Consider the following 25,126-nt stretch of genomic DNA (forward strand, 5'->3'; position numbering starts at 1 on the left):
AATAATAATAAATAAAAGGGGTTATTAGAAATCCTATATACAGCAATAGGAAACAAAAGCACCTAGAAACAAGCTTTTTAAATGTGCTATACCTGTGAAGAAAAATAAAGTCTGCTAAGAAGCATAAATTAAGACTTGCATTAGCAGTTATAATGCATGCTTTAGATTGGAAAACTCAGATTGTAAATATGACCATTTTGCCCAATATAATCTATCAATCAACTTAATCTCAGTAAAATGCCCAGCTGCATTTCAGCATTGGGGTGGGGAGTTAGAAGATTCTTAAAGTTATCTAGAGGAATTAATGCAGAGGAGGGGAATTAAAATATGAAAAAGGTAAAATGAGTGGCCCTTTCTATCAAGTGTTAAATATATTACATAATTAAAACAATTTGGTACTAGCATTAGAAAAGACTAACCAATGAAAATACAAAAACAGATCAGACTACAGAGAAATTTGATTAATATGATAAGAGAAACCTTTTAAATAGGGAAAAGATTATTCAATATATGGTGTTGGAAAAACTAGCTAGTCATTCTGAAAATGTATTAACAGTAATAAATTTTTGGTGCTGACCAAGTGTTAAGCACTGTTCTAAATGCTGTACACATATTAACTCCTTTAATCTTTCTAAAAATCCTCTGACATTGGTAGTACTATTCTACTCACTTTATAGATGAGGAAAATAAGATACAGAAAGGTTAAGTGACTTGGCCAAGCTACACAGCTAGTCAGTGACAAAGCCAGGATTCTATTAAGAGTTAAAAATTAAATATTTAAAGGCAAAAATTAACAACCATTAAAAATGCATTTCTTTTCCAAAGAAGACATACAGATGGCCAACAGGCCCATGAAAATCTGTTCAACATCACTAATCATCAGAGAAATGCAGATCAAAACCACAATGAGATCTATCACCTCACACATGTCAGAAAGGCTATCATCAAAAAGACTGCCAATAACAAATGTTGGGACAATGTGGAGGAAAGGGAAGCCTTGTACACTTGATGGGAATGTAAAACTGTTGCAGGCGCTATGGAAGACAGTGTGGAGGTTCCTCAGAAAACTAAAAAAAAGAACTCCCAAATGATTCAGCAGTTCGGATCCTGAGTATATATCCAAAGAAAACAAAACACTAATTTGAAAAGATACATGCACCCCAATATTCACAGCAGCATTATTTACTATTACCAAGATATGGAAGCAACTTAAGTGTACATCAACAGATGAATGGATAAAGAAAATGTGTGTGTGTGTGTATATATATATATACACATACATACAATGAATTATTAGTTATAAAAAAGGATAAAAATTTGCAGCAGCATGGATGAACCTGTAGGTTATTATGCTTATAAGGTGCAATGTCAGACAGAGAAAGACAAATACTGTACATTATCACTTATATGTGAAATCTAAAAGATGAAACAAAGGAATGAATATGACAAGCTCTGAGGAAACAAAGATATAGAGAACAAACTAATGGATATCAATGGCGGGAGGAGGAAGGACAAGATAGGGGGAGGGGACTAAGAGGTACAAACCACTATGTAGAAAATAAATAAGCTACAAGGACATATTGTACAGCACTGGGAATATAGCCAATACTTTATAGTAACTTTAGTTAGAGGATAATCTATAGAACTTTTGTATCACTATGTTGTACACCTAAAACTAATGTAATATTGTAAATCAACTATACATCAATTTAAAAACAAAGCTGCTCCATCCACACACTGGGAAGGTGATGGGACCCTCTGTAGAGCCACACCTGCATCCTGCAATCGAGCAGCACCTTGTTGGCTGGGCAGCCTCCATTGTGAGGTAGCTCTGATTTCCCCCTTACCAAAGAGAGTCAAGTCCTGAGCCTAGCCCCACATCCAGGCACCAGGACCTCCAGTCCAATGGTGTCTTCTTCCTCCCAGCCACACGGTTCACTTTGCCCTAAAGCACTGAGGGCTGAACTGGAAGCAGCTGAAAGTCCAGGCAGGTCCTGTGTGGCCGGGCAGTCGCAAGGGGCACTGAGGACCATCCTGAGATGAGACTCTCATAAGTCCCCAAAGCCAGGCAAGGCCTGTCATCAACATCAGCTTCCCCCTGTCACCAGCGCCAGGACCAGCTCAGGAATTGGGAGCCAGCTTCTCAGGCCTGCAGCCTTGGTTTCTCTGGAGAAAAACCCATGGGAGACTGGTTCAAGGCTGTTACAAGCCTTAACCTCAGCCATCACCACCCACCCACCATGCTGAAGATCTCATTGCTTGCAAGGGACAACACCAGCAAGCCCAAGTCCTTGGATGACCGGTCCAAGTCACTCTCGGAGAGCAGTAGTAGTATCACTTCAGAGAGGATCCATCCTGCAGAGGAAGCCAATGGATTGTCGTAAGCGGCCCCACTGCCCTTCCCCACCTGAGGTCCGGCACTGCTGCCTCACGGCGCTGGGCCACATTTAACCCCACTGAACAGGACACGCATGGACTAAAGACGAAACCTTTAGAATCTGAAAAGTTATACCCATGTCAAACTTTTTCACAGGTTTTGCAAAAAACAGGTACTCATCTCCTACATGAACTTGTGGATTCCAGAAACAGTTTTCTATACCAGGCTGACTACTCTTTCTTCAGCAGTTTCTATCTCAGGCTGGCTGCTTTCCACTCCTTCGACAACTGCTATTATTCATATCCTCTCTCCCTTCTTCTCTCTCTCTCCACCGCCCCCTCCCTTCCTCATACAAACCCATCCAGAAAATAAAAGTTCACCTCCTAGCCCTATGTCCCTACTTTTACTGCCCTAAACTCAGACACATGGCTCTTTTCCTTAAGGCTTTATTGTCAATTAAACTATTATTTAGTAATCAGATCAGATACTATCCATGGCATGAAGAGATTGTAAATGACAATACCCAGTGTTGGATAAGGATGTCAGGAAATGCCCACTTTCATGTTGTTTTGGGAAGAATTAAATTGGTAGCTTTCTAGATGGCAATGCTGTGATGTATGTCAAGTCCTAACACATATTTATATAAAACATACAAATATTTGACATATGCTTTTTTTTAAGTACACACACACACACAACTGGCCTTAGTGGTTGCTTCTGGCTAAGAGAATTGGGAGACTGAGAGGCAGATAGAAGAGACGTTTATGTTCAGTATACAAGGTTTTTTTGGTTCTTCTTTTGTTTGTTTTACCTTTTAAACTTCATACTGTGTTACTTAGGGTTTTTTAAATAACTATAAATAAAAGTCCTTTGATCAATAATACCATTCCAGGAATTTTTCCTAATGAAATAACACAGGTATGCATGATAATTTTATTGAAGCCAGATCTTGACTTCAGATCTGGCTGTGATATTATTGATAGCTCAGACGCACTGAGTGATTATTTAAATAAAGTATGATAACATAAGGGTTTGGAGGGGCCTTCCAGGTGGCGCTAGTGGTAAAGAATACACCTGCCAATACAGGAGACCCAAGAGACGCAGGTTCAATCCTTGGGTCAGGAAGATCCCCTGGAGTAGGGAATGGCAACCCACTCCAGTATTCTTGCCTGGAAAATTACATGGACAGAGAAGCCAGGCAGGTTACAGTTTTTCGGAAGCCCAGAGTTATCCAGGCTTCCCAAGTGACTCAAGTGGTAAAGAATCTGCCTGTTAGTGCAAGAGACACAAGAGATGTTGAGTTCAATTCCTGGGTCAGGAAGATCCCTTGAAGGAGGAAATACCCACTCCAGTATTCTTGCCTGGGAAATCCCATAGAGGAGCCTGACAGGCTACAGTCCAGGGGGTTTCGCAAAGAGTAAGACACAACTGAGCACAGCACAGCAGTAGCAGCAGCAGGAAGTTATCCAGGATGATAGCAATGGTTATTAACTTTTTATTTAGAGCCTAGTGTGTGGTAGGCTTCCCTAGTGGCTCATATGGTAAAGAATCCACCTGCAATGCAGGAGACCTGGGTTCAGTCCCTGGGTTGGGAAGATCCCCTGGAGAAGGGAATGGCAGCCCACTCCAGTATTCTTGCCTGGGAAATCCCAAGGACAGAGGAGCCCGGCGGGCTGCAGTCCACGGGGTCACAAAGAGTCAAACACAACTGAGCAGCTGAGCAGAGCACAGCACAGTATATGGTATATATTTCTTGAGTCACCTGAACTAGCACCAGCTCTGGATCAAAGGTTGCAGAACAGATCCTGGGAACTATTTGGCAAAACTAATACAATTATGTAAAGTTTAAAAATAAAATAAAATTTAAAAAAAAAAAACTAAAAAAAAAAACCAGAGTAAAATGGAGAGTCCATTTCATCTGATTTTGTCCATCTTCCCACCAGAGGGTGCTGGAGAGACTGAAAGAAGCCCGAGCGCTGGGTCACATTTTTTTCCACTAACATACCCTTTTGTTGCCCTGTGCTCCCCCTACAGGATGATGCAAACCTTGATTCACTTACTGAAATGCAACATTGGCACAGGGCTCCTGGGACTTCCTCTGGCCATGAAAAATGCCGGCTTATTGGTAAGATGGACTTGTGGAATGGGAACCACGTCTCCCCATTTAAGGGAAAGGGTTGGCAGGCTCCTACAGCCTTAGCATTGTTTATCAATTGGCAATTTGGGAGCACTCTTTGCAATGGGAAATGAACCTATTGGCATCAATCCTCTGGAGCCAACCAGGAGCTAAATGGAACATACCTAGAGGGGACAGGCCATATTTCCCCCAATTTTATTGAAATATAATTGAAAACCACCTCTATATTAATTTAAGGTATACTGCATATCCTGGAGGAGGGCATGGCAACCCACTACAGTATTCTTGCCTGGGAAATCCCATGGACAGAGGAGCCTGGCTGGCTCTATGGTTGTCCACAGGATCACACAGAGTCTGACACAACCAAAGTGACTTACCACACACGCTGCATATACTGTAAAATGATTACCATAATAAGTTTAGTTAATATCTATCTCCTCATAGGATTATAGAAATAGGTATTGTTTTTGCTTGTGATGAGAACGTTTAGGATCTCCTCTCTTTGCACCTTTCAAATATAACATTAACAGTGTTAACTACTGTTGTCATGTTGTACATTACGTCCCCGTTACCTATTTATGTCATATTTGGAAGTCTGTTACTTTTGACCACCTTCATCCAGTTCCCCCTCCCCACCACTGTTCTTAAGGACTCACCATAACTCACATACTAATTCAGAATCTACTTTGCCACAGTTCTCCCAACTTCCTAGGATTATATCCTTGCCATTTCGTTCATTGATGTCAGTAGCCTGGCACCTCCAGGCATTTCAGTGTGTAACTCCTGTTTCCATCCATTTGACTGTGAGAAGGTAATTTTGGAAGATGAGGGTGACCAAGGCTCCACCAATCCCATGCCACCTCCTGTGCCCTCCCTCCTCTGTCCTCTATCTTATGCTGTTCCCATCTCCCTTATTTCTGTCTTTTGAAATCCCCCTCCTCTGTAAAATTTTAAAAATCCTGATTCTTTGTTTCCCTTTCTGAAGTCCTCTGAAATCCCCTTCCTCTGTCTATTAAAATTCCTTCACCTTGTGTTTTTCTAGAACTTATAGCTGTCTAACCTGGAATTCTTACAGCATTACAAAGATGGAACATGCTTCATTTTTTACATTCCCAGCTTCCTCACTTACCTGAAATCTCTGAGGGCAGGAACTCTCTGATTCATCTTTACACCCTCCTTTACACAGTACCTGCTTGTAGATACTGCCACACTGAAAGTTCCAGTTTGTTCTACAGAGTTGAATAGATAGATGATTTCAATTTAGTTGAAGCAAATTTCCCCTTCTCTCCAAGCCTGTAAATGGCCCTCGTGTCTAAAAAAGTCACATTGAGACCCTGGCTTCTGACATGACTTCCAATCTGTATCAGTTCCAACAGAGATGGGACGTTTCCCCCTTTAGAATTCTCAGGGTTCTAGAACTTTTGAAGAGCATTATTAGCACATGGCCTTCAGCCAGGCTCTCTTTGCTGGTGCAGTCTTTGCATTTTAAGACAACTCCTTTATCCTTTGATTTTTGCTTCCTAAGAGTTATTAGGTGATTTCTTTATCCTCCAAGTCCCATCAGAACCTCTAATCATGATTCATTTGAGAAATATATATTGAGCATCCATTATTCTTAAGCTCTGGCAATATAGATGTATGCAAGACCAAAAAACAGTCTTCTGCTATATGGAGGCTACATTCCAGTGAACTCTAGTGGTGCTCTTCATCTCTCATTTGTTTCTTCATGATACTGTTAGCATAGGTCACATCTATAAAGTCACAGGTGTCCAACACAAAGAGGGTGAGAGAGTCCCTCTTTGCTCTCTGCCCTGTGATCACACTTGGGAGATAATGATTAATAATGAGGCCTGCTTGGACTTCCCTGGTGGTCCAGTGGTTAAGACTCTATGCTTCTACACTGTAGGGGGCACAGGTTTGATCCCTGGTCAGGGAACTAAGATCCCACATGCAGCATGGCCAAAATATAATAATAATGAGCCCTACTTTTTAATCTTGTGTGTCTGGGCCACCAGGGAAGCCCTACTTTATAATTTCATCACATATTTAAAAAATGAAGACCATGTGAGGAGAAGACTTGTTCATTAGCTCAATTCTAGTAATCATTTCTGTGTGTATGTATATCAAATCACATTGTTCACTTTAAGTACATACAATTTTTAGTTAAAAAAAATAAAATGGAAGGACTTCCCTGGTGGTCCATTGGCTAAGACTCTGCACTCCCAATGCAGGGGCCCAGGTTCAATCCTGTTTGGGAAACTGGATCCCACATGCTGCAACTGAGAGTTTGTATGCCACAACTAGGACCTGGAGCAGCCAAATAAATAAATAAATATAAATACTTTAAAAATATGCAAGAGACACGGGTTCGATCCCTGGGTCAGAAAGATCTCCTGGAGAAGGAAATGGCAACCCATTCTAGTGTTCTTGCCTGGAGAATCCCATGGACAGAGGACCCTGGCAAGATACAGTCCATGAGGTTGCACAGAGTTCAATGCAACTGAGTGACTAATAGACCTTAAGACATTTACAATGTCTAGAACCACTCTTGGTTGTGACAAATTGGGATAGAAAGAGAGGGAATGCTTCTGAAATCCAGTGAGTAGAGGCCAGAGATGTTGCTAAATAGCCCACAATGTACAGGACAGCCCCCTGCAACAGAAACATCAGCTGGCCCAAAATGTCAATAGTGCCTCTTTTGATAACCCCGTACTAGAAGAAGAAAACTAGTCCTTAAGAGGAACCTTGGTATTCAAGCATCTTGGAGGAGGTAAGGACTGGGATATGAAAAGGAATGAGGGTTCTCAAGTGGAACTAAAGGCAGATGAGGAAAGGCATGGCCTGTCTGGGAGGTAATGAGCTCTTTGTTATCAGAAGTATTCTAGCACAGGTTGGACAGCCACTTTGCAGTGATGCTAAGAACATTCAAGCCAGAGCATCTAGGGGTACAAGGACATTCAGGCGGGGGCTGTCATCCTAGGGTTCTCATCCAAAAATCTCTGTTATAAGAGGGACCCCAGCACCTAAGCAGGGAGAGGGCCAGGTGTGGGAGCATCCATTTGTGGTTCACTGTGCCCACCTCTCCATTCCCCTGCAGGTCGGTCCTTTCAGCCTGCTGGCCATCGGGATCCTCACCGTGCATTGCATGGTCATCCTGTTGCATTGTGCTCATCACCTAAGCCAGAGGTGAGAGTTCTGCTTCTCTGTCTCCATCATCTCTCTCACCAAATGGCACCAGGCTCCAACTGAGGGTGTGCTAAGTTTCCCGGAATCACTGAACCGATTCCCAATTAGCTGGCCACTTCTCCAGGCCAGCGCCCCTGCTGCTCTGAGGCGGTGAAGGGAGTGAATAAAATCCTACTGGAAACTCCAAGTTCCAGGCACAGGTCTGCTGCTAACTAGTTGGAGCACTTTGCCAAGCTCCTATGAGCCCAAGTATCCATTCCTAGAAAGATCAGAAGTAATAAGAAATGCAAATTTGCCCTATACACACCCATGTGTATTCGAGATACTTCCTCTTAATCTCTCCACCTCCTATCTCCTGGTCTTCCCCCAGCTCCAATACACACACCTTGGAAGGGAAATTTATTCCAAGTAAGTCCTTTTGGGGACAATTTAGTAATAGTGAAAAAAAACATAGTTAGCAATGAGATGAATAATTCACAGTGATTTCAATCTCTAATAAAGCATATATACAACACAGTGTTTGTATATTTAAAACTTTAATGTAAAACAAAATTCCAGAAAAAAAGGCAAATGCAGTAGAAGACAAACAATGCTGAGAATTTCATATATATAAACTAGCAACTCGCAGTAATTAGCAATTCCTTACAGCCACAGCCTGGAGATTTTCTCTCCGCAGGACTCAGCTGCTCCCAAGGCAGGCAAATCTAAATATGTCCTCCTCATTGTGCAGAAAGGCCTTGTGAGTCAAAGCAAAGATGTTAAATGAAGCTCCTCATAAAGTCAAATTATCATAACCCAAGTTGGTGCGTTTGGAGTATGTATCAGTCACACCTAACTTGTGTAGTACTTTCCAGCTCATGAAACACTGTTAAGAGCATTTACACATTTAGCAATTAAATTTATTGCACAATTACATTGTTCCAGGTACATAGCAAGAGTTTTGCAAGCCTTCTTTTATTTATTCCTTACAGTAAAATTTTATGGTAGGCACCATTATTCCCATTTTACACATGAGTAAACTGAGGCTTGGGAGAGTTAAATGCCTTGCTGAATGTCACACAGCTAGGAAGTGGCAAAGCTGGTATTCCAAGACCTGTCTGACTCTACCCCTTAACCTATCTGCAAATCTTTTTCTTCCCTCAAGCCTGCTGGGACCATTTTACCACCATACAGCCTTTTAATATATGTCATTTATTATAGCCTTTCCCTGACTTTTGTTTTTGTTGATTTGTTTTTTTCTTTTCTTTTTCTAATATAGGGTTACAGACTCATAGTAGTTTTTAGATATATTATGGAGGACTTCTACAGTTTTGGGGGGTTTTTGTTTTTAGCCAACATTTAAAAACCTGGAGATTTCACATTAAAAAATAAAAAATCTACACCTTCTTGCCAGTTAGACATTCTGCTACCTCTGTGACTTCATTCCTGCATCATTCAGCTAGAGCCACATCCTGATCAACCCCTTTTGGAACAGGACATGTACTAGAGCCTTGACCTCTGTCTCCACGATTCCCTGTTTTGTCTTACACCCAGTCATTCTCACCACAATACTGATAGCTTTCTGGTCCCCATTGCTTTTGAATCTGCAATCTTCAGACTAATATACTTGCCAGTCCTATGCAATGTAACCTCATCTGTATTTCAAATGCCAGGCACATTGAATAATAATAAAAACAGAAGCATCGTGCCATATTCCCAGTGCATCACCATATCCATCTCTCACTGTCTTCTCCCCAAAACCCAGTGAAGAAAAAAAACTGAAGCCCCAAAGTATAAAAAGACTTGCTCAAGGTCTCCTGGCCATCTGAGGGGGACGTGTTGATACTTAAACTCTGGTTTCCTGACAAGTCTGGGTCTCTTTCTCTCTCCAAGTTACTCCCCTCAGTCATGCAATTAACTCCAGGGACGTAGGCAACTTGCTTCCACTTGCTTGTCAGCAGTGCTCCAGAGGGCCTCCGCCTTCCTTTGGAAAGGCCACCTGGAGAAGGAGAGATGGGGGAAGAGAGATGGGCTAGAACTGGGGTGTCACATCTGACAGGGGTGCTGGGCAGGAGGCTAAAAGATCACCTTTGCATGGGATCTGGTCCAGGGAAAGCATCTTAAATGTTCAGCACCCTCAGAAGTGAAGAAGTGAATGTCAGTTCAGAAAAGGTAGAACCACTCTCTTGGCCATACTTACACCTCATTCCCCTCTCTCCCCTCCCCCTGACTAGGTCTGCACACCTCACAGCTTCCACATCCTCACTGTCCTTGTTTGCTGACCTAATCAATTCCAAGCTACTGTCCACCTAAATAATAATACTATCCACTTAAAAATTAGTGTTAATAAAGACAACTACAAAAAATAAGAGGCAGAATTCTAAAACTTTTAAAAGTGTACCATTATAAAATAACTCAATGATACCATTGCTAGAAAATTACCAAAATGTTCCATGTTAATACATGAACATATAGTAATTACTCCCTTTGGGAATAAATTGTACTTAAAAAAAATTAAGGTATGCATTGTTTGTCCGTTCTTTAGGCTGCAGAAGACTTTTGTGAACTATGGAGAAGCCATGATGTACAGTCTCGAAACCTGCCCAAATGCCTGGCTGAGGACACACTCAGTGTGGGGAAGGTAGTCGTCATAGACATCACAAATGAGTGAATGAATGAAAGTCGCTCAGTCGTTTCCGACTCTTTGCAACCCCATGCACTGTACAGTCCATGGAATTCTCCAGGCCAGAATACTAGCATGGGTAACCTTTCTCTCCTCCAGGGGATCTTCCCAACCCAGGGATCGAACCCAGGTCTCTGGCATTGCAGGCGGATTCTTTACCAGCTGAGCCACAAGGGAAGCCCAGATATCACAGGAGTAATAGTAATAATAACAACAGCAGCAATAAAAATGCTCACCTGTTCTTCCTTTACTGCTAGTACATTGCATGGGCATGCTCAGTTGTGTCCAGCTTCTTTTTGACCCCGTGGACTGTAGCCCACCAGGCTCCTCTGTCTATGGGATTTCCCCGGCAAGAATACTGGAATGTGTTGCCATTCCCTTCTCCAGGGGATCTTCCTAACCCAGGGATTAAACCTGGGTTTTCATCTTTTTTGTCTCCTGCATTGTCGGGTGGAGTCTTTACCACCGCACCACCTGAGTAACAAAAGTTTTAAATGAATATGTTTTTATTGAAAACTATTGACCAATATAAAGAATCTCCTCTGATAGCTCCATCCCCCATCCCACTCTTCATTCAAGAAGTAATCTCCAGGACTTCCCTGGAGGTTCAGTGGTTAGGATTCTGTGCTCTCACTGCCAAGGGCCCAGGTTCAATCCCTGGTCAGGGAAGTAAGATCCCACAAGCTGTGCAGTGTGGCCCAAAATAAATAAATAAAATGAAGTCACTGATATATAGTTAGTAAATATTCCTCTAGACTTTCTCTCTGCATGAACAGGATATATCTGTGCAAGTGGAAATATATGTTTTGTATTTTCTTGTATATTAATTGGAGTATTTATTGGAAATTTGCTCTTTCATCTAACATTATGTCTCTAATTTCTTTCCATATTGGGACATACAAATTGACTTCATTGTTTTGTAAGTCTCACAATGTTCCCCATCCATATAGATGGATCCTGTGGTTTTATTTAATCGTCCTCCTAATAGTGAACATTACAATTTAGCTTGTTCACTGACTGGATAAAAACTCTATGGTATACAAAATGCTTTCCTGTATCTGATCGCCTCTGATCATTTCCATGACCTTGTGAGGTAGGTGGTGCATCTTTATTGGGAAGAAATACGGTGACCAAGGCTCACAGAGATAGAATAACATGTCTAGGATCAAAGACACAGATAGTGGAGAAGCAGAGCTTCAAGCAAGCACCTAACATGTTAGCCTTTCCCAACAGAGCCCTCAAGGAGTTGTCAGTCCCTCACCTGCCAAGATCCCTCCTGCAACTCCTCTCTCGAGAATGTCAGGAATCACTCTGATTGTCAGACGGGAGAGGCATGGGGCAGTAATAACAGAGATCTCACAACTGTCCATCCTTTCTCACCAAGTTATCAGCTTCTGATGACACCCTGAATAAAACTTTCAGGCAAGAAGGCTCCTTGAAGATCAGTATATCTATATCTATTCAAATGGAAGAAAATTAAGACCAGATAGAGTCATAAGTTTGGTTTAAGTTACCCAGGAGTCTAATGGCAGAGCACAGACTGAAATCTAGAACATTCAGCTCTCGCCCACTACACTATGCCGTTTCTCTGGGGCAATGAGAAAGAAGGCCAGTAACTGAGAAAGAATTAGGAAACTATTTTATTTAAACCAATAATTTGTCATCTTTAGTGTGCTAAGAGATACCTGGGGAGTTTGATTAAAAATTATCTATTCCATGTAAGCAACTACCCTCATTGTGAAAGGTCATTGGAAAATGATAAAGGAAGAACACACAGGCATCACCTGACCCCTTCTAGTCATCTCATGTTTGGACACTGGACAACCAGACACAATGTGTCTTATAATAGGATTCAACAGGGAGTACAGAGAGCCACCTCTGAAATACCCTTGCCCGAAACAGAAAGGAAGAACCTCAATCTTATCAAACCACTAGATCTAATATCAGCTTATAGGAAATACAGGGGATAGAAGAACAAGATAAATGACATTATGAATTCATCCACTGAATATAGAAAGTTAAACATACTACAAGGAAATTTTCTGGCATCTTCAACACCAATCAAAAAAATTAAAATTCCAAGAGAAAAAAATAAACAAGGCAAGGGGAATATACCAGATTAAAAAACTTGAGACATAATAACACAATGCAATGTAGAGACTTGTTTAGAAACCAACTCTGAAATATTTTTGAAAAAAATTGGAAAAATTTGACTATGGTGGAATATTAAATGATATAAGAAATTATTGTGGGACTTCACTGGTGGTCCAGTAGCTTAGGCTCCACGCTCCCCATTCAGAGGATCCAGGTTCCATCCCTGGTCAGTTCGATCCCTAGATCAGATGTGGGATCTAGTTCCCACATGCCACAACTAAGATCGAAGATCCCTCATGCTGCAGCTAAGACCAGGTGCAGCCAAATAAATGAGTAAATATTTTTAAAAAGAAAGAAATTATTGTTAATTTTGTAAGGGGTGATTAAGGGCATGATGGTTATATTTTATTTAAATTCTTGTCCATTAGAACCACGTACTGAATTATTTACAGGTGGAATACTTCAAATACTTTAATTTGCTATATTCCCCTCACCTTGCTTATTTTTTTCCCTTAACTTCAAATACTCCAACAGAAGAAGCTTGTGTGCAGTGGGGGTGAAGGAATAGATGGAAGAAGATTGCCTAAAAGTTAATTGTTGAGGCTGGGATGAGCTCATGAGGAGTCATTGAATGATTATCATTGCTTTCTTGTATGCTTGAAAATCTTCATTATAAAGAGAAAAAAAAATCTCCCTTCTGAAGTCTCACATGACACTGCCAAGCTTCTGACTCAACAGGCTGATATGAGAGCCAGGAATCACCAACCTCAGATGATTCTGATGCATTGGTTACTACAACCCAGTCTTGGAAAACATGGATCTAAACATTAGAACCTAAGTAGAGGAACATACTTTTGATCTTTTGAAAAAAATAAATGGTGGGATAGAGGGGTTGGTGGGAGGGAGGCTTAAGAGGGAGGAGATATGTGTATACTTTACAGTTGATCCATGATGTTACACATCAGAAACCAACACAACATTGTTAAGCAATTATCCTCCAATTAAAAAGTTTTTTAAATGTAGAACTCTCAAAATGTTCTCACAAAAAAGTAAATAAATACATCTCCAAATTCAGGACAATTTAAGAATCCAGAAGAATAATGACAATGGCAGAATATAATAAATAAAGAATAATTAATGTGAATTTATTGTGATAAAAAAGAGGAAGAGAATGCATTTTTCTTAGTTGCTAGCTAATAAACTTAGATAAAATGACAGAACACCTTGCAACCAACCAATGAAATAACTGATGCAACAAAGATTATCAATGAATGTTAAAACCTTTGGCTTGAGGAAGACAGGCTCTTCATGCCATCTCATAGTTTTACCTACAGGTTGCAAAGCAGGAAATGTGTACTTATAATGGAGAGGCCTAGAATTCACATCACAGTAGAACCACAGGACATCCTGTGCCTCCCAGTATGATGAAATATAAGTACAAAGTGTCACCTGTGTGGTAGGCTTGCTTTTCTGAATCACGAGGAAACAGTCACGTAAGTCCACACGGTGGGACATTCTACGAGACAGATGGCCTAGACTCTTCCCCAAAAGCCAATGTCACGGGAAACAAAAAGCGTAGATATGTATAGGGCTGCTCTACCTGAAAAGAAAGACTAGAGAAACATAGGCAAATGCAACATATGAAATGTAATTAGATCCTGAATCAAAGAAAGTTTAAAAACAGCTATAAAAGATACTTTGGAGAGAATCGGGTTATTTAAAATATTTGGGAATTCCCTGGCAGTCTGGTGGTTAGGATTCAGAGCTTTCACTCCTGAGGACCCAGGTTCAGTCCCTAGTCAGGGAACTAAGATCCCACAAGCCCAGCAGCACAGCAAAAAAAAAAAAAAGAAGTAAAAATAAATAATAATAAAGTAAAACATAGACTATATATTTGAGGATATTGAAGTTGGATATCATAGTACTAAAGAAGGTATTACAGTTTTTATTGACATGTTATAACATCTGCAGTTAATTTTAAAGTAGTTCTGAAAAAATGCACACACACGTGTGTGTGTGTGTGTGTGTGTGTGTGTGTGTGTATGGATGAACACATTCTTCCATCTATACATAATGCAGTTAGACCTAAAAGTTAACAATCAGTAAGTCTAGTGAAAGGATATATGATGTTAATTATACTAGTCTTTCAACTTCTACTGTGGACTTGAAATTTAAACTTGAAAGTTAAAAAATGGGGAAATAGTAAAAATAATAACAAAAGAAATAATTGTCTCAAAAATAAAAATAAATGCATTAAAAATAATTCATATCTCCTCTGTCTGCCTCTTCTTTTCTTTCTCAGGTACACTGTCAGCTTCTTATTAATCATCACCCAACTGGGCTTCTGCAGTGTTTATTTTATGTTTATGGCAGACAATTTACAACAGGTAAAGAGGTCTCTTCTGGGCAGAGTGGGGGAAAGCAGACCTCTTGCTGCTAGGGTTGCATTAGCAAAAGTAAAGCTTTTGGATCATGGTAGGAGAGGCTTTATTTCTACTCCCTAATCAGGCTTTGGTTGGGAGTTCTTTCTGTCCTGGAAATCACTCTTTAAACAGATCATAGGGAAGCCAAAGCAACATCTGAGGAATGCAGCCAGGATGGCTTACAGTCATGTACAATCAGAAATAATTGAGAATTTTTAGCCTGGAAGTGTTGATGAGATTTTCTTTAGGTATCTCAAGGTTGTCATGTAGAAGATAACTAAAGCAAACAAGTTGCAATCTTGCCCTCATTGCATTCCTAACAGGCATTACAAGTCAATCATAGCATTCTTTCTTGGCTTCATGAAATAGAAGTAGTATACTTGTTTTTGTGCATTCAAATAGTCAAAACTATGACAAGCGTTATGGATAGAATATTCAAGCAGACAGATTTTGCTCAAATTCTAGCTTTCTAACTTTTAGCACTATCTAAAGTTGAAGAAGATACTCCTGTGTAATCATTTCCTGTTCTCTGGATATATGAAAGAGAACTATTTGGTACATAAGAAGAGGTTGGGCTAGATGACAGAATGATGCTTTAGCCTTGAGATTTGATGATTCTAAGGGTTCCCGGTTGTCACAATCATGGGTACTACAGTTTAGGATTACCAAATGTGACAAATAAAAGTATAGGAAACCCAATTAAGTTGAAATTTCAGATAAGCAGCAATTTGTTTTTACTACAAGTGTATCTTTGTATAATATTTGGGACATACTTTTACTAAAAAGTTATCTGTTAATTATCTGAAATTGAAACTTAACTGGGTTTCCTTTGTTAATGTAGCAACTATAATTATACTGCCTTTCATTGTGCTTCACATCAGATGGTGGAAGAAGTCCACGTGACCTCCAAAACCTGCGAACCCAGGAAGATCCTGGTGCTGACCCCCAACGTGGACATTCGGTTCTACATGCTGATGATCCTTCCCTTCCTGATCCTGCTGGTGTTTATCCAGAACCTCAGGGTGCTGTCCATCTTCTCCACGCTGGCCAACATCACCACCCTGGGCAGCATGGCTCTGATCTTTCAGTATATCATGCAGGTCTGTGCCCAAAACCACTGCAGAAGGGTCAAGGTCCAGGGCTTCTGAGACACTGTCATTATGGGCAGATGAAAGCGAGAAAGGTGACCTGCTCAAGTGATGTCTGTGAACTCTTCTGCCCCACAGGCTATAAAAGCTACTCATCATCATCATTGTCATCGTCACATTAGATAGCAATGGGTCTTTCAACAAATAGTTATTGATACCTTCTGTGATCCACTCCAGTACTATTGCCTGGAAAATCCCATGGACAGAGGAGCCTGGTAGGCTGCAGTCCATGGGGTCGCAAAGAGTCGGACACTACTGAGTGACTTTACTTTCACTTTCTGTGATCCAAGCAATGTACAGGGGACAAGAGATTCAGTGATAAGTAAAACTGACAAGCTGTCTGCTCTCATGGAGGCTACAATCACTTGGGGAGATAAACCTCAGCCAAGTAACCAATGAAAATTGTAATAGTGATAGGTTGACCAGAGATATATGGATGATAAAGGAATTCAATTTACTTTGTGCCAATTTCTTTATGTTGATTAATTCACTAAATCTTCACAATGATGTTGTTATGGAAGTAGTGCTACTTTATCCCCAGTTCACAGACAAGGAAACTGATAAACAGTAGATGTTCCCCTAAATACAGTCATTTTGCCTCATGCTTTGCTATCATTATAGGCCCTGAAATTCCCTATTGCAGTTTCATTTCTTTGAAAGTCTCTGGGGTTGTATTAGTTTTCTGCTGCTGCTGTGACAAATGATCACAAATCTAGTAACTTAACACAGAATTATCTCAGAACTCTTGAGGTCTCACTGGGCACGGCTGCATTTCTTTCTGGAAGCTTGTGGGGAGAATCTGTTTCTTTGCCTTCTCCAGCTTCTAGAAGCCGCCCTCAGGCCTTGGCTCGCGGCCCACTTCCCTCTTCAAAACCAGCAGCGTCAGGCCGTGTCTTTCTCATGCTGCCATCTCTCTGGTTCTCTCTCCTGGTTCCCTCTTCCACTTTAAAAGACCCTTGTGATTACACCAAACCCACCCAGATAATCCAGGGTAATCTTCTACTAAATTTAGTTGATTAGCTACCTTAATTCAGTCTAGAAACTTAATTCTCCCATGCCAAGTAATGTAACATACTCAAAGTTCCAGGGATTATGATGTGGACATTATTCTGCCCACAGGAATCTTATTAAAATAATCATTCCTTCTAGATCAGTGGTAGCTGCTGTGCCAATACTTCACAGCTCTGAGAGAAGTGATGGGAAAGAGGTATTAGAGAACGGAAAACACAAGACCTGAATTCATATCTGGACTGTGCCACTGACGGGTAGAGTGGCCTTGGGCAATTCCTTCTCCTCCCTGGGTTCCTTTTTCCATGTAAAGATGTGGTAAATCAAAATTAAACATATATAATGTATTCCTTGGAAAGGAATAAAATTCTGATCCATGTTACAACATGGATGAAACTTGAGGGCACTATGCTTAGTGAAATAAGTCAGTCACAAAAAGAGAAGTATTATATGAGTTCACTTATATGAGGTACCTAGAACAATCACATTTATAGAGACAGAAAGTCAAATAGGCGTTTCCAGGGGGACTGGGTAATAGGGAGTTATTATTTAATGGGTGCACAGTTTCAGCTGGGAATGATAATAATGTTCTGGAGATGAAATTGGTGATGATTGTACAACAATGTGAATGTTCTTAATGCCATTGAATTGTACACTCAAGATGTTTAAAATGGTAAATCGTATGCTATGTGTAAAAGAAGTAACTTTTTTAAAAGTTGAGAAGGCTGACTCAGCTTTAGATGTCTCATGGGTGCTTCTAATACTGTCCCTGCTGACGTCAGGCAAGCCTAACTCTCTACCAGATTTGGGGTGACTTCTATGCCTTGGAAAAACCAATGCCCTTCTTCTTCCTTTTAGGAGATTCCAGATCCCAGGAACCTACCCTTGATGGCAAGCTGGAAGACCTTCTTATTGTTCTTCGGTACAGCCATCTTCACATTTGAAGGTGTCGGCATGGTAAGATGGGTGTGGAATTTGAGAGTCCTCAGTTCTCTCTATGGAAGCCAGTCTTTGTTCCAGGTGTCTAAATAGTAATACTTATGAAAAGTGCAGAATATGATCTCGTGGGAGAAGGGAAAGTCAGTCCCCATTTGCAGGATGCCGCCTGCTCTGTACACCACACCAAGCCTTGAAGATGGGGCACTCTTGGCTATAGAAAATGTGGGAGGAGACAAAAGGGCATGTGGACCCTTCCTGACTCTGGGCCACCTGGAGAAGGATGTCCAACCTTGAGAGGAAACCTGCTTTCTCTCCTTCTACCTTTTCTTTCTTAACCTCCTTTCACCTCCAGGTTCTACCTCTCAAAAACCAGATGAAGCATCCACAGCAGTTTTCCTTTGTTCTGTACTGGGGGATGTCCCTTGTCATCGTCCTCTACATCTGCCTGGGGACACTGGGCTACATGAAGTTTGGGTCGAACACCCAGGCCAGCATCACCCTCAACTTGCCCAATTGCTGGTATGTCCCTGCCCATCTGGGACTGGGGGGAAGAGGAGGGGAGTCACAGAGTCTGAGTCTCAGCAGCAGAATGGGGCATCCTTGATTCATGATCAACAACAAAATATTGACTGCTAGTATCTGTGTTATAATAACAAGTACATTTAATAATCCAGGCATTGTGTATCATCTCATTTAATTCTCTCAACAGCCCTATGGGTTAGCATTATTATTATCAACTCCATTGAATTAGATGAGGAAGTTGATATGTGAAAAGGCTGTAAGTAACTTTCCCATTTCATGTTGTTCATGAAAAGTTGAAACTGAATTCTGTCTGACTCTGTGGTTCAAAGGCTTTCAAACAGGAACGATCTGGGAGAGCTTAGGGAACAGAAACAGCAACAACAAAAAGTATAACTCTGAAGTAGTGATTGAGAGTCCTGCGTGTGGACAACTACTCAGGTCCCCAGTTCCAGAAATGGGCCTAGACTGCCATTGCTGTACCCCACCTGGAAATTTGACTGAAGTTCTTGCATTAATCATTCATTCATTTACTCATTCATTCATTCATCCAGGAAACATTTGGGGCACTGCCATATAGCGTTCATCAAGTATTAGCCATTGCCTTTATTCTGGCAGTAGTACGTGCAGAATGACTAAGCTGCCAGTAGAACCAAGAGCACAGATTCTACATCTGAGCAATGGGATTTGATCCTGGTTCTCATGTGACCTTGGACAAGCTACCTAATCTTGCAGACCTCATTTCCACCCTCGGTAAAATAAGGATATTACTCTTGCCTATTTGTATCAGTCACGATTGGTTATGCTCTGGTAATAAACAAAATAAGCCACTCCTGAATCTCAGTGGCTGAACACACACAAATGTTTAATTGTATGCTCATGCTACATGTCCATTATGGGATGGCTGGGGCTCAGCTCTGCACCATCCCAACTTCCAAGACCCAAACTGATCAGCCAGCCACCCCTGAAACTTCGTTAGCTGCCATGGCAAAGAGCACATTGAATCACACCCTTCACCATGAAGGCCCTAAAATTTCTCTAGGAAGTAACCTGTCTCTTCTGTTCACACTTTATCAATCAAAGCAAGTGACCATGCCTCACTGCAGAGGACACGGAAGTGAAATTCTGCCACATGTCTGGAAGACTCAGAGGTGTTTGGTGAGCAGCTGAGCAGCACAAATGACTGCCACACTGTCTCTTAGGGAGTGACTGTGAGGGCAAATTGGCTTCAAATACATAAAACGCTTAGACAAGTGTCTGGTATGCAGTAAGTGCTCACCGAGTATTAGCTATTATCATTGTTAGTCTCCCCCACAGCCTTGGTCTTTTGGAAGTTAGTAGAACACAGGAGGTGGGAGGTGGGGGAGGGTGGGGGGGGGTCGGGGAGGAGGGTGTTCATTTCCCATGAAGCCACAGCTATAACGTGAGAAAAATATCACCAGTCCTACCCATTTCACTGTGTTGTAATGACCGGATGAGATAATTAATGTGGAATTTCCTTGAAATTGTGACTTATTTTATACCAGTAAGATATCAACTTAATATGCTGTTCTTATTCTGGGGAATTCGGGTTGCCACTACCTTGGGCAGGGCACTTTCCTTCTGGGATATCAGCTGGAAAAAATGGGCATCAGGTGCCATAAGGACCTCACACCTTCTCTGAGCCTGGCTGGTGATGAAATTCTCCAGCCTTAAAGAAGGAATAAGCAAAAGACCAAGAAGAAATGGATGTGAACAATAGTTCGCAGGCAAATTAAAACAAAAATAACAATTTATATATTTGAAAAATTGCTCTGTCTCACTCCTAATAATAGAAATGTCAGTTTTACAAAACACAATGGCACAAACCAACATGTGTTCACACACTGTGTTTTTCCAAGGATGGAGCACTCCACTGTACTCGGACAACAAATGAGCAGTATGTCAAGAGCTATCAAAATTTTATTTTTTATTTCTTTTTATTGAGGTATAGTTGATGTACAATGTTGCATAAGTTTCCAGTGTATAACATAGTGAGTCACAATTTTTATTAATAAATGTTATGTTCCATTTATAGTTATTATATAATATTGGCTATATTCCCTGTGTTGTACCATATATTCTGTAGCTCACTTATTTTATACACAGTAGTTTGTACCTGTTAGTTCCCTGCAACTATCTTGCCCTTCCCTCCACCCCTCTCCCCACTGGTAACCACTAGTTGGTTCTCTGTATCTGTGAATGTGCTTCTTTTTTGTTATATTCACTAGTTATTTTTTTTATTCCACATATAAGTGATGCTATACAGTATTTGTCTTTGTCTAACTTACTTCACTTTAGCGTAATACCCTCCAAGTCCATCCACACTGTTGCAAATGGCAAAATTTCATTCTTCTTTATGGCTGAGTAGCATTTCATTATGGGCTTCCCTGGTAGCTCAGCTGGTAAAGAATCCGCCTTCAATGCAGGAGGCCCTGGATGGATTCCTGGGTCAGAAGATCCCCTGGAGAACAGATAGGATACCCACTCCAGTATTGTTGGGCTTCACTGGTGGCTCAGATCCACCTGCAGTGCAAGAGACCTGGATTCAATCCTTGGTTTGGGAAGATCCACTGTAGGAGAGCATGGCAACCCACTCCAGTATTCTTGTCTGGAGAATCCCATGTAGAGAGGTGCCTGACAGGCTACAGTTCATGGGGTCACAAAGAGTCAGACACGACTGAGCAGCTAAGCACAGCACAGCATTCCATTATATACATAAACCATGTCTTCTTTATCTTTTCATTTGGTGCTTCCATATCTTGGCAATTGTAAATAATGCTGTGATGAACATAGGGGTTTCCCTTGTGGCTCAGCTGGTAAAGAATCTTCCAGCAATGCAAGAGACCTGGGTTTGATCCCTGGTTTGGGAAGGGAAAGGCTACCCACCGCAGTATTCTGGCCTGTATAGTCCATGGGGTTGCAAAGAGTTGGACACAACTGAGCAACTTTCACACAAACATGGGAGTGCATGTATCTTTTTGAATCAGAGTTTTAATTTTTTTCAGTTACATACCCAGGACTGGAATTACTGAGTGATATGGTAGTTCTGTTTTTAGTTTTTTAAGGAACCGGTATACTGTTTTCCACAGTAGCTGCACTAATTTACAACAGTGTGTGAGGGTTCCCTTTAATGAGAGTTATCAAAATGTGAAATCACATATAATTTTACTCAGCATTTTTACATCTGGGGTTGTATAGTATATGTGCATAGGTATATGTACAAGCATATTCTCTGCTGCATTGTTTACTGACAGAAGACTAGGAATAATCTAAATGTCTATTAATTGGGGAGCAGTTAAAGATTATAAAAATAGATAACTAGCAAGAACTTGCTTTATAGCACAGGGAACGTAATTCAGTACTCTGTAATGGCCTATATGGGAAAAGAATCTTAAAAAAAAGAGGGGATATGTGTGTGTGTGTGTATATATATATATATATATCTGATCCACTTTGCTATATACCTGAAACTAAAACAACATTGTAAATCAACTACACTCCAATAAAAATATCTTTAAAATTAAACAAATCATAGTATATCCATGCAATTGGAATATCAGCAGCTATTAAATAGAAGAGCCAGATCTATGTGTACTGATGGGGAACAATATCTAAGAAATATTTAATGAACAAAAACAAATCAGTGGTACGTAAAGGGTGCTTCTGTATGTGTACCTACTTTCTGTATAAGTTTGTGTCTACAGTATTTCTGGAGGGCCGTCAAGAAAACTTAGAGGAGTTGCTTGTGGAAGGAGGAACTGGAGACTGGGAATCAAAGGTGGGAGGGAATATAATCTTTGTACTGTGAACTTTACTCTATGCAGATATACCTTTAAAAAAAAGAAGAAGAAGAAGAAGAAAGAAGGCACAGATTCCTAAGCTACAAGCCTATTAAATGAGAATCTCCATGAATGTGCACTTTTAATAAACTTCCCAAGTGGCTCTAATGATGTCAGGCTGAGTCAGTGGAAGTTAGGTAGTGATATAACTTAACAATCCCAGCTTCCAAGCAGTGAGCAAATTCTGCATGGCCCTGCCCTGGAGCCACATCAAATTTCATGTGCTGTCCCTCTCTCTCTACAGGTTGTACCAGTCAGTCAAGCTGATGTACTCCATCGGCATCTTCTTCACCTATGCCCTCCAGTTCCACGTCCCAGCTGAGATCATCATCCCCGTCATCATCTCCCAGGTGTCAGAGAGCTGGGCGCTGTTTGCAGACCTGTCTGTCCGCACAGCCTTGGTCTGTCTGACCTGTGAGTAGGACGAAAGGGCTCTCTTTGCCCAGTGCTGTGGCTTGCAGCCACACTGACAGCTACCCCACTATCGCTGGCTCGGCCACCAGCCAAGCAACATATTTTACCTCCCTGAGCCTCAAGTTTCCAGCTGAAAAATGGGTTAACAAAACTGTCACAGAGTAAATGTTACAGTAATCTCTACTATCTACACGTAGAATACATTGGCTGGTTTGTGGGAGAAAGAAGTGTCATTTATTCATTCCTATATGCCTCCTATATGTCAGGCACAACACTGAGATTATGTAATACTCAGGACAGCCTAACTATGTAATATTATCAGCTGAAGGAACTGTGACCCAGGAAATGAAGTAACATGCTCACATCATATAGCTGCTAAGTGACACAGTTGAGATTTGGATGCAGGTTGAGTGGCGCCAAAGTCTGGGTTTTCCACTGTGCCATATTCCTTCCTATCAAAAATTAATGTGAAGTCCTCTTAAGGCGGTGCTTAACTATAGGAAGAACCTCAAAGGGCTGCTTTGTTAAATTCTTGGAAGTCATTTTCTCCTCCCTTCCCCCATCCCTCCCTTTCTTCCTTCTGTTCATTCATTTCCTAGTTCATTTGATATCAGGTGCCATTGTAGATGTTTGGGAAACATTGTGAATAGGGCTGGGAAATGCTTTCTCTAAGAAAATTTAAAATGGTGGCCTGTGAGGAATGAAGGAAAGAACTAGGGAGGTTTTGCCTGGAGAAACAAAGGCTTGGGTTAATTCTGTATCTGTATCTCAAACAACTGTAGGATTGTTGTGCAAGAGAGAGAGTAAATTTCATCTTAAAGTCTCCAGGACTCTTTTACAGTTGAGGGAATCCCGTCTCATTGGATTCTCGTCTCAGCTGTATGTGACCTTGGGCATGACCCATTCCCTCTAGAGTTCTAGACTTCCCCAACTCTGCAATGAGAAGATCATTACAGATGGGTGATAGAGAATCCTTATCAATAAATATTATATGTGGAAAAACTCAATAGATAAAGCATGAAAGGAGAGCATGTAAATTGGTGTTAAAACAAATGTGGAAGTCCAGAGCCACAGTGCTTGATCGCTGCTCAAGTTCACAATGAGCTGCTTTCCCACCTCTCCAGATGGTGTCTCAGGCGTCTGGGAATTATAAGGCTCCAAACAAATGGTTTGTTTCTGGGCTCCCTTCCTGAAGGAACATTCCATGATTCTAAACCTCTTCTCCCCCCACAGGTGTCTCAGCCATTCTCATCCCCCGCCTGGACCTGGTCATCTCCCTGGTGGGCTCCGTGAGCAGCAGTGCCCTGGCCCTCATCATCCCTCCCTTCCTGGAGCTCATCACCTTTTACCCTGAAGACATGAACTGTATCACCATTGTGAAGGACATCATGATCAGCATCCTGGGCCTTTTGGGGTGTGTATTTGGAACATACCAAGCCCTCTATGAATTGACCCAACCCATCAACCATTCGGTAGCCAACTCCACAGGTGTCTATGCATAATTATCTATTTTTATTCTGATAGTTCTCCCATATTCCCATTCCCAGTTTGACTTCTGTTGTGGATGTTATATACATTCATCAAACCCCAGCATCTCTATATTAATTAGTGGCTTCTTTATCTTTCCAAGAGAAATGTAGATGATACTAGTCAGTACTGGTACCTCTCAGGCTATGTCTTTTCTGGTTTTTGGATTTCTCTGGAGGCCTTTTGTACCTGTGAACCAAAACCACATTCAACCACTCATATTATCTGCCTCATTTAATGGGGAAAAGGATGCCATTTGCCCACGTCCTTGAAACAGACCAAGCACAAATATAAATGCAAAAGCAGTTCTTCTCTCTATTCTGCCCTTGAAGTATCAGGTTTAGAAAAGTATGTTGGGTGAAGATGAGTTTCTATGGTTTCTAGATATGGTTCTAAGTGAAGAATCACAGAACAAAAATAGAACTTAGTAGTAATTTTGTCTAGCCATTGGCTCTGCCACTGATTTCCTGTGGGATCTTGAGCAAGTTTCTCCCCCTCTCCATCTCATTTTCACATTCTTTGAAATGAAGGATTGGACTGATTAGCTATTAAGGGCTCTTCCAGCTCTGACATTCTGAAAGAGAAAAAAAAAAAAAAAGAAATGGGCTAATCCTTTAACCACATGTGTGAAAATTGAAGGGCTTTCCATCAGCAATTTACCCTGTTGCCCTGGAGATATGGGATCCCAGAAGTAAATTAAGGGATAAAAACATTTCTTGGCAACCTTTCATTACAAATGACTTTCCTACTTAGAAGGATATCAGCTTTCTCTCTCCCTCTTCCTCTCTCTCTCTGCACCTCTCTCCCTCCCGCCCCCATCCTACCTTCTCAG

The 25,126-nt window shown here is 41.1% G+C and overlaps 1 protein-coding gene across 1 annotated transcript; it reads left to right on the forward strand.

The window, feature by feature from the left end:
• The first annotated feature begins 1,880 nt into the window (after positions 1-1,880).
• Positions 1,881-24,864, forward strand: LOC102408444 (proton-coupled amino acid transporter 3). Its single transcript, XM_006041206.4, has 10 exons — positions 1,881-2,380; positions 4,412-4,502; positions 7,612-7,700; positions 10,225-10,320; positions 14,759-14,843; positions 15,761-15,979; positions 17,894-17,992; positions 18,327-18,493; positions 22,598-22,767; positions 24,001-24,864. The coding sequence occupies exons 1-10, from the start codon at positions 2,181-2,183 to the stop codon at positions 24,267-24,269; spliced, it is 1,485 nt and encodes a 494-aa protein (XP_006041268.4). The 5' UTR covers positions 1,881-2,180; the 3' UTR covers positions 24,270-24,864.
• The last annotated feature ends 262 nt before the right edge of the window (positions 24,865-25,126 follow it).

The sequence above is a fragment of the Bubalus bubalis genome, chromosome 9, assembly GCF_019923935.1.
Source record: "Bubalus bubalis isolate 160015118507 breed Murrah chromosome 9, NDDB_SH_1, whole genome shotgun sequence".
Taxonomy (NCBI): Eukaryota; Metazoa; Chordata; class Mammalia; order Artiodactyla; family Bovidae; genus Bubalus; species Bubalus bubalis.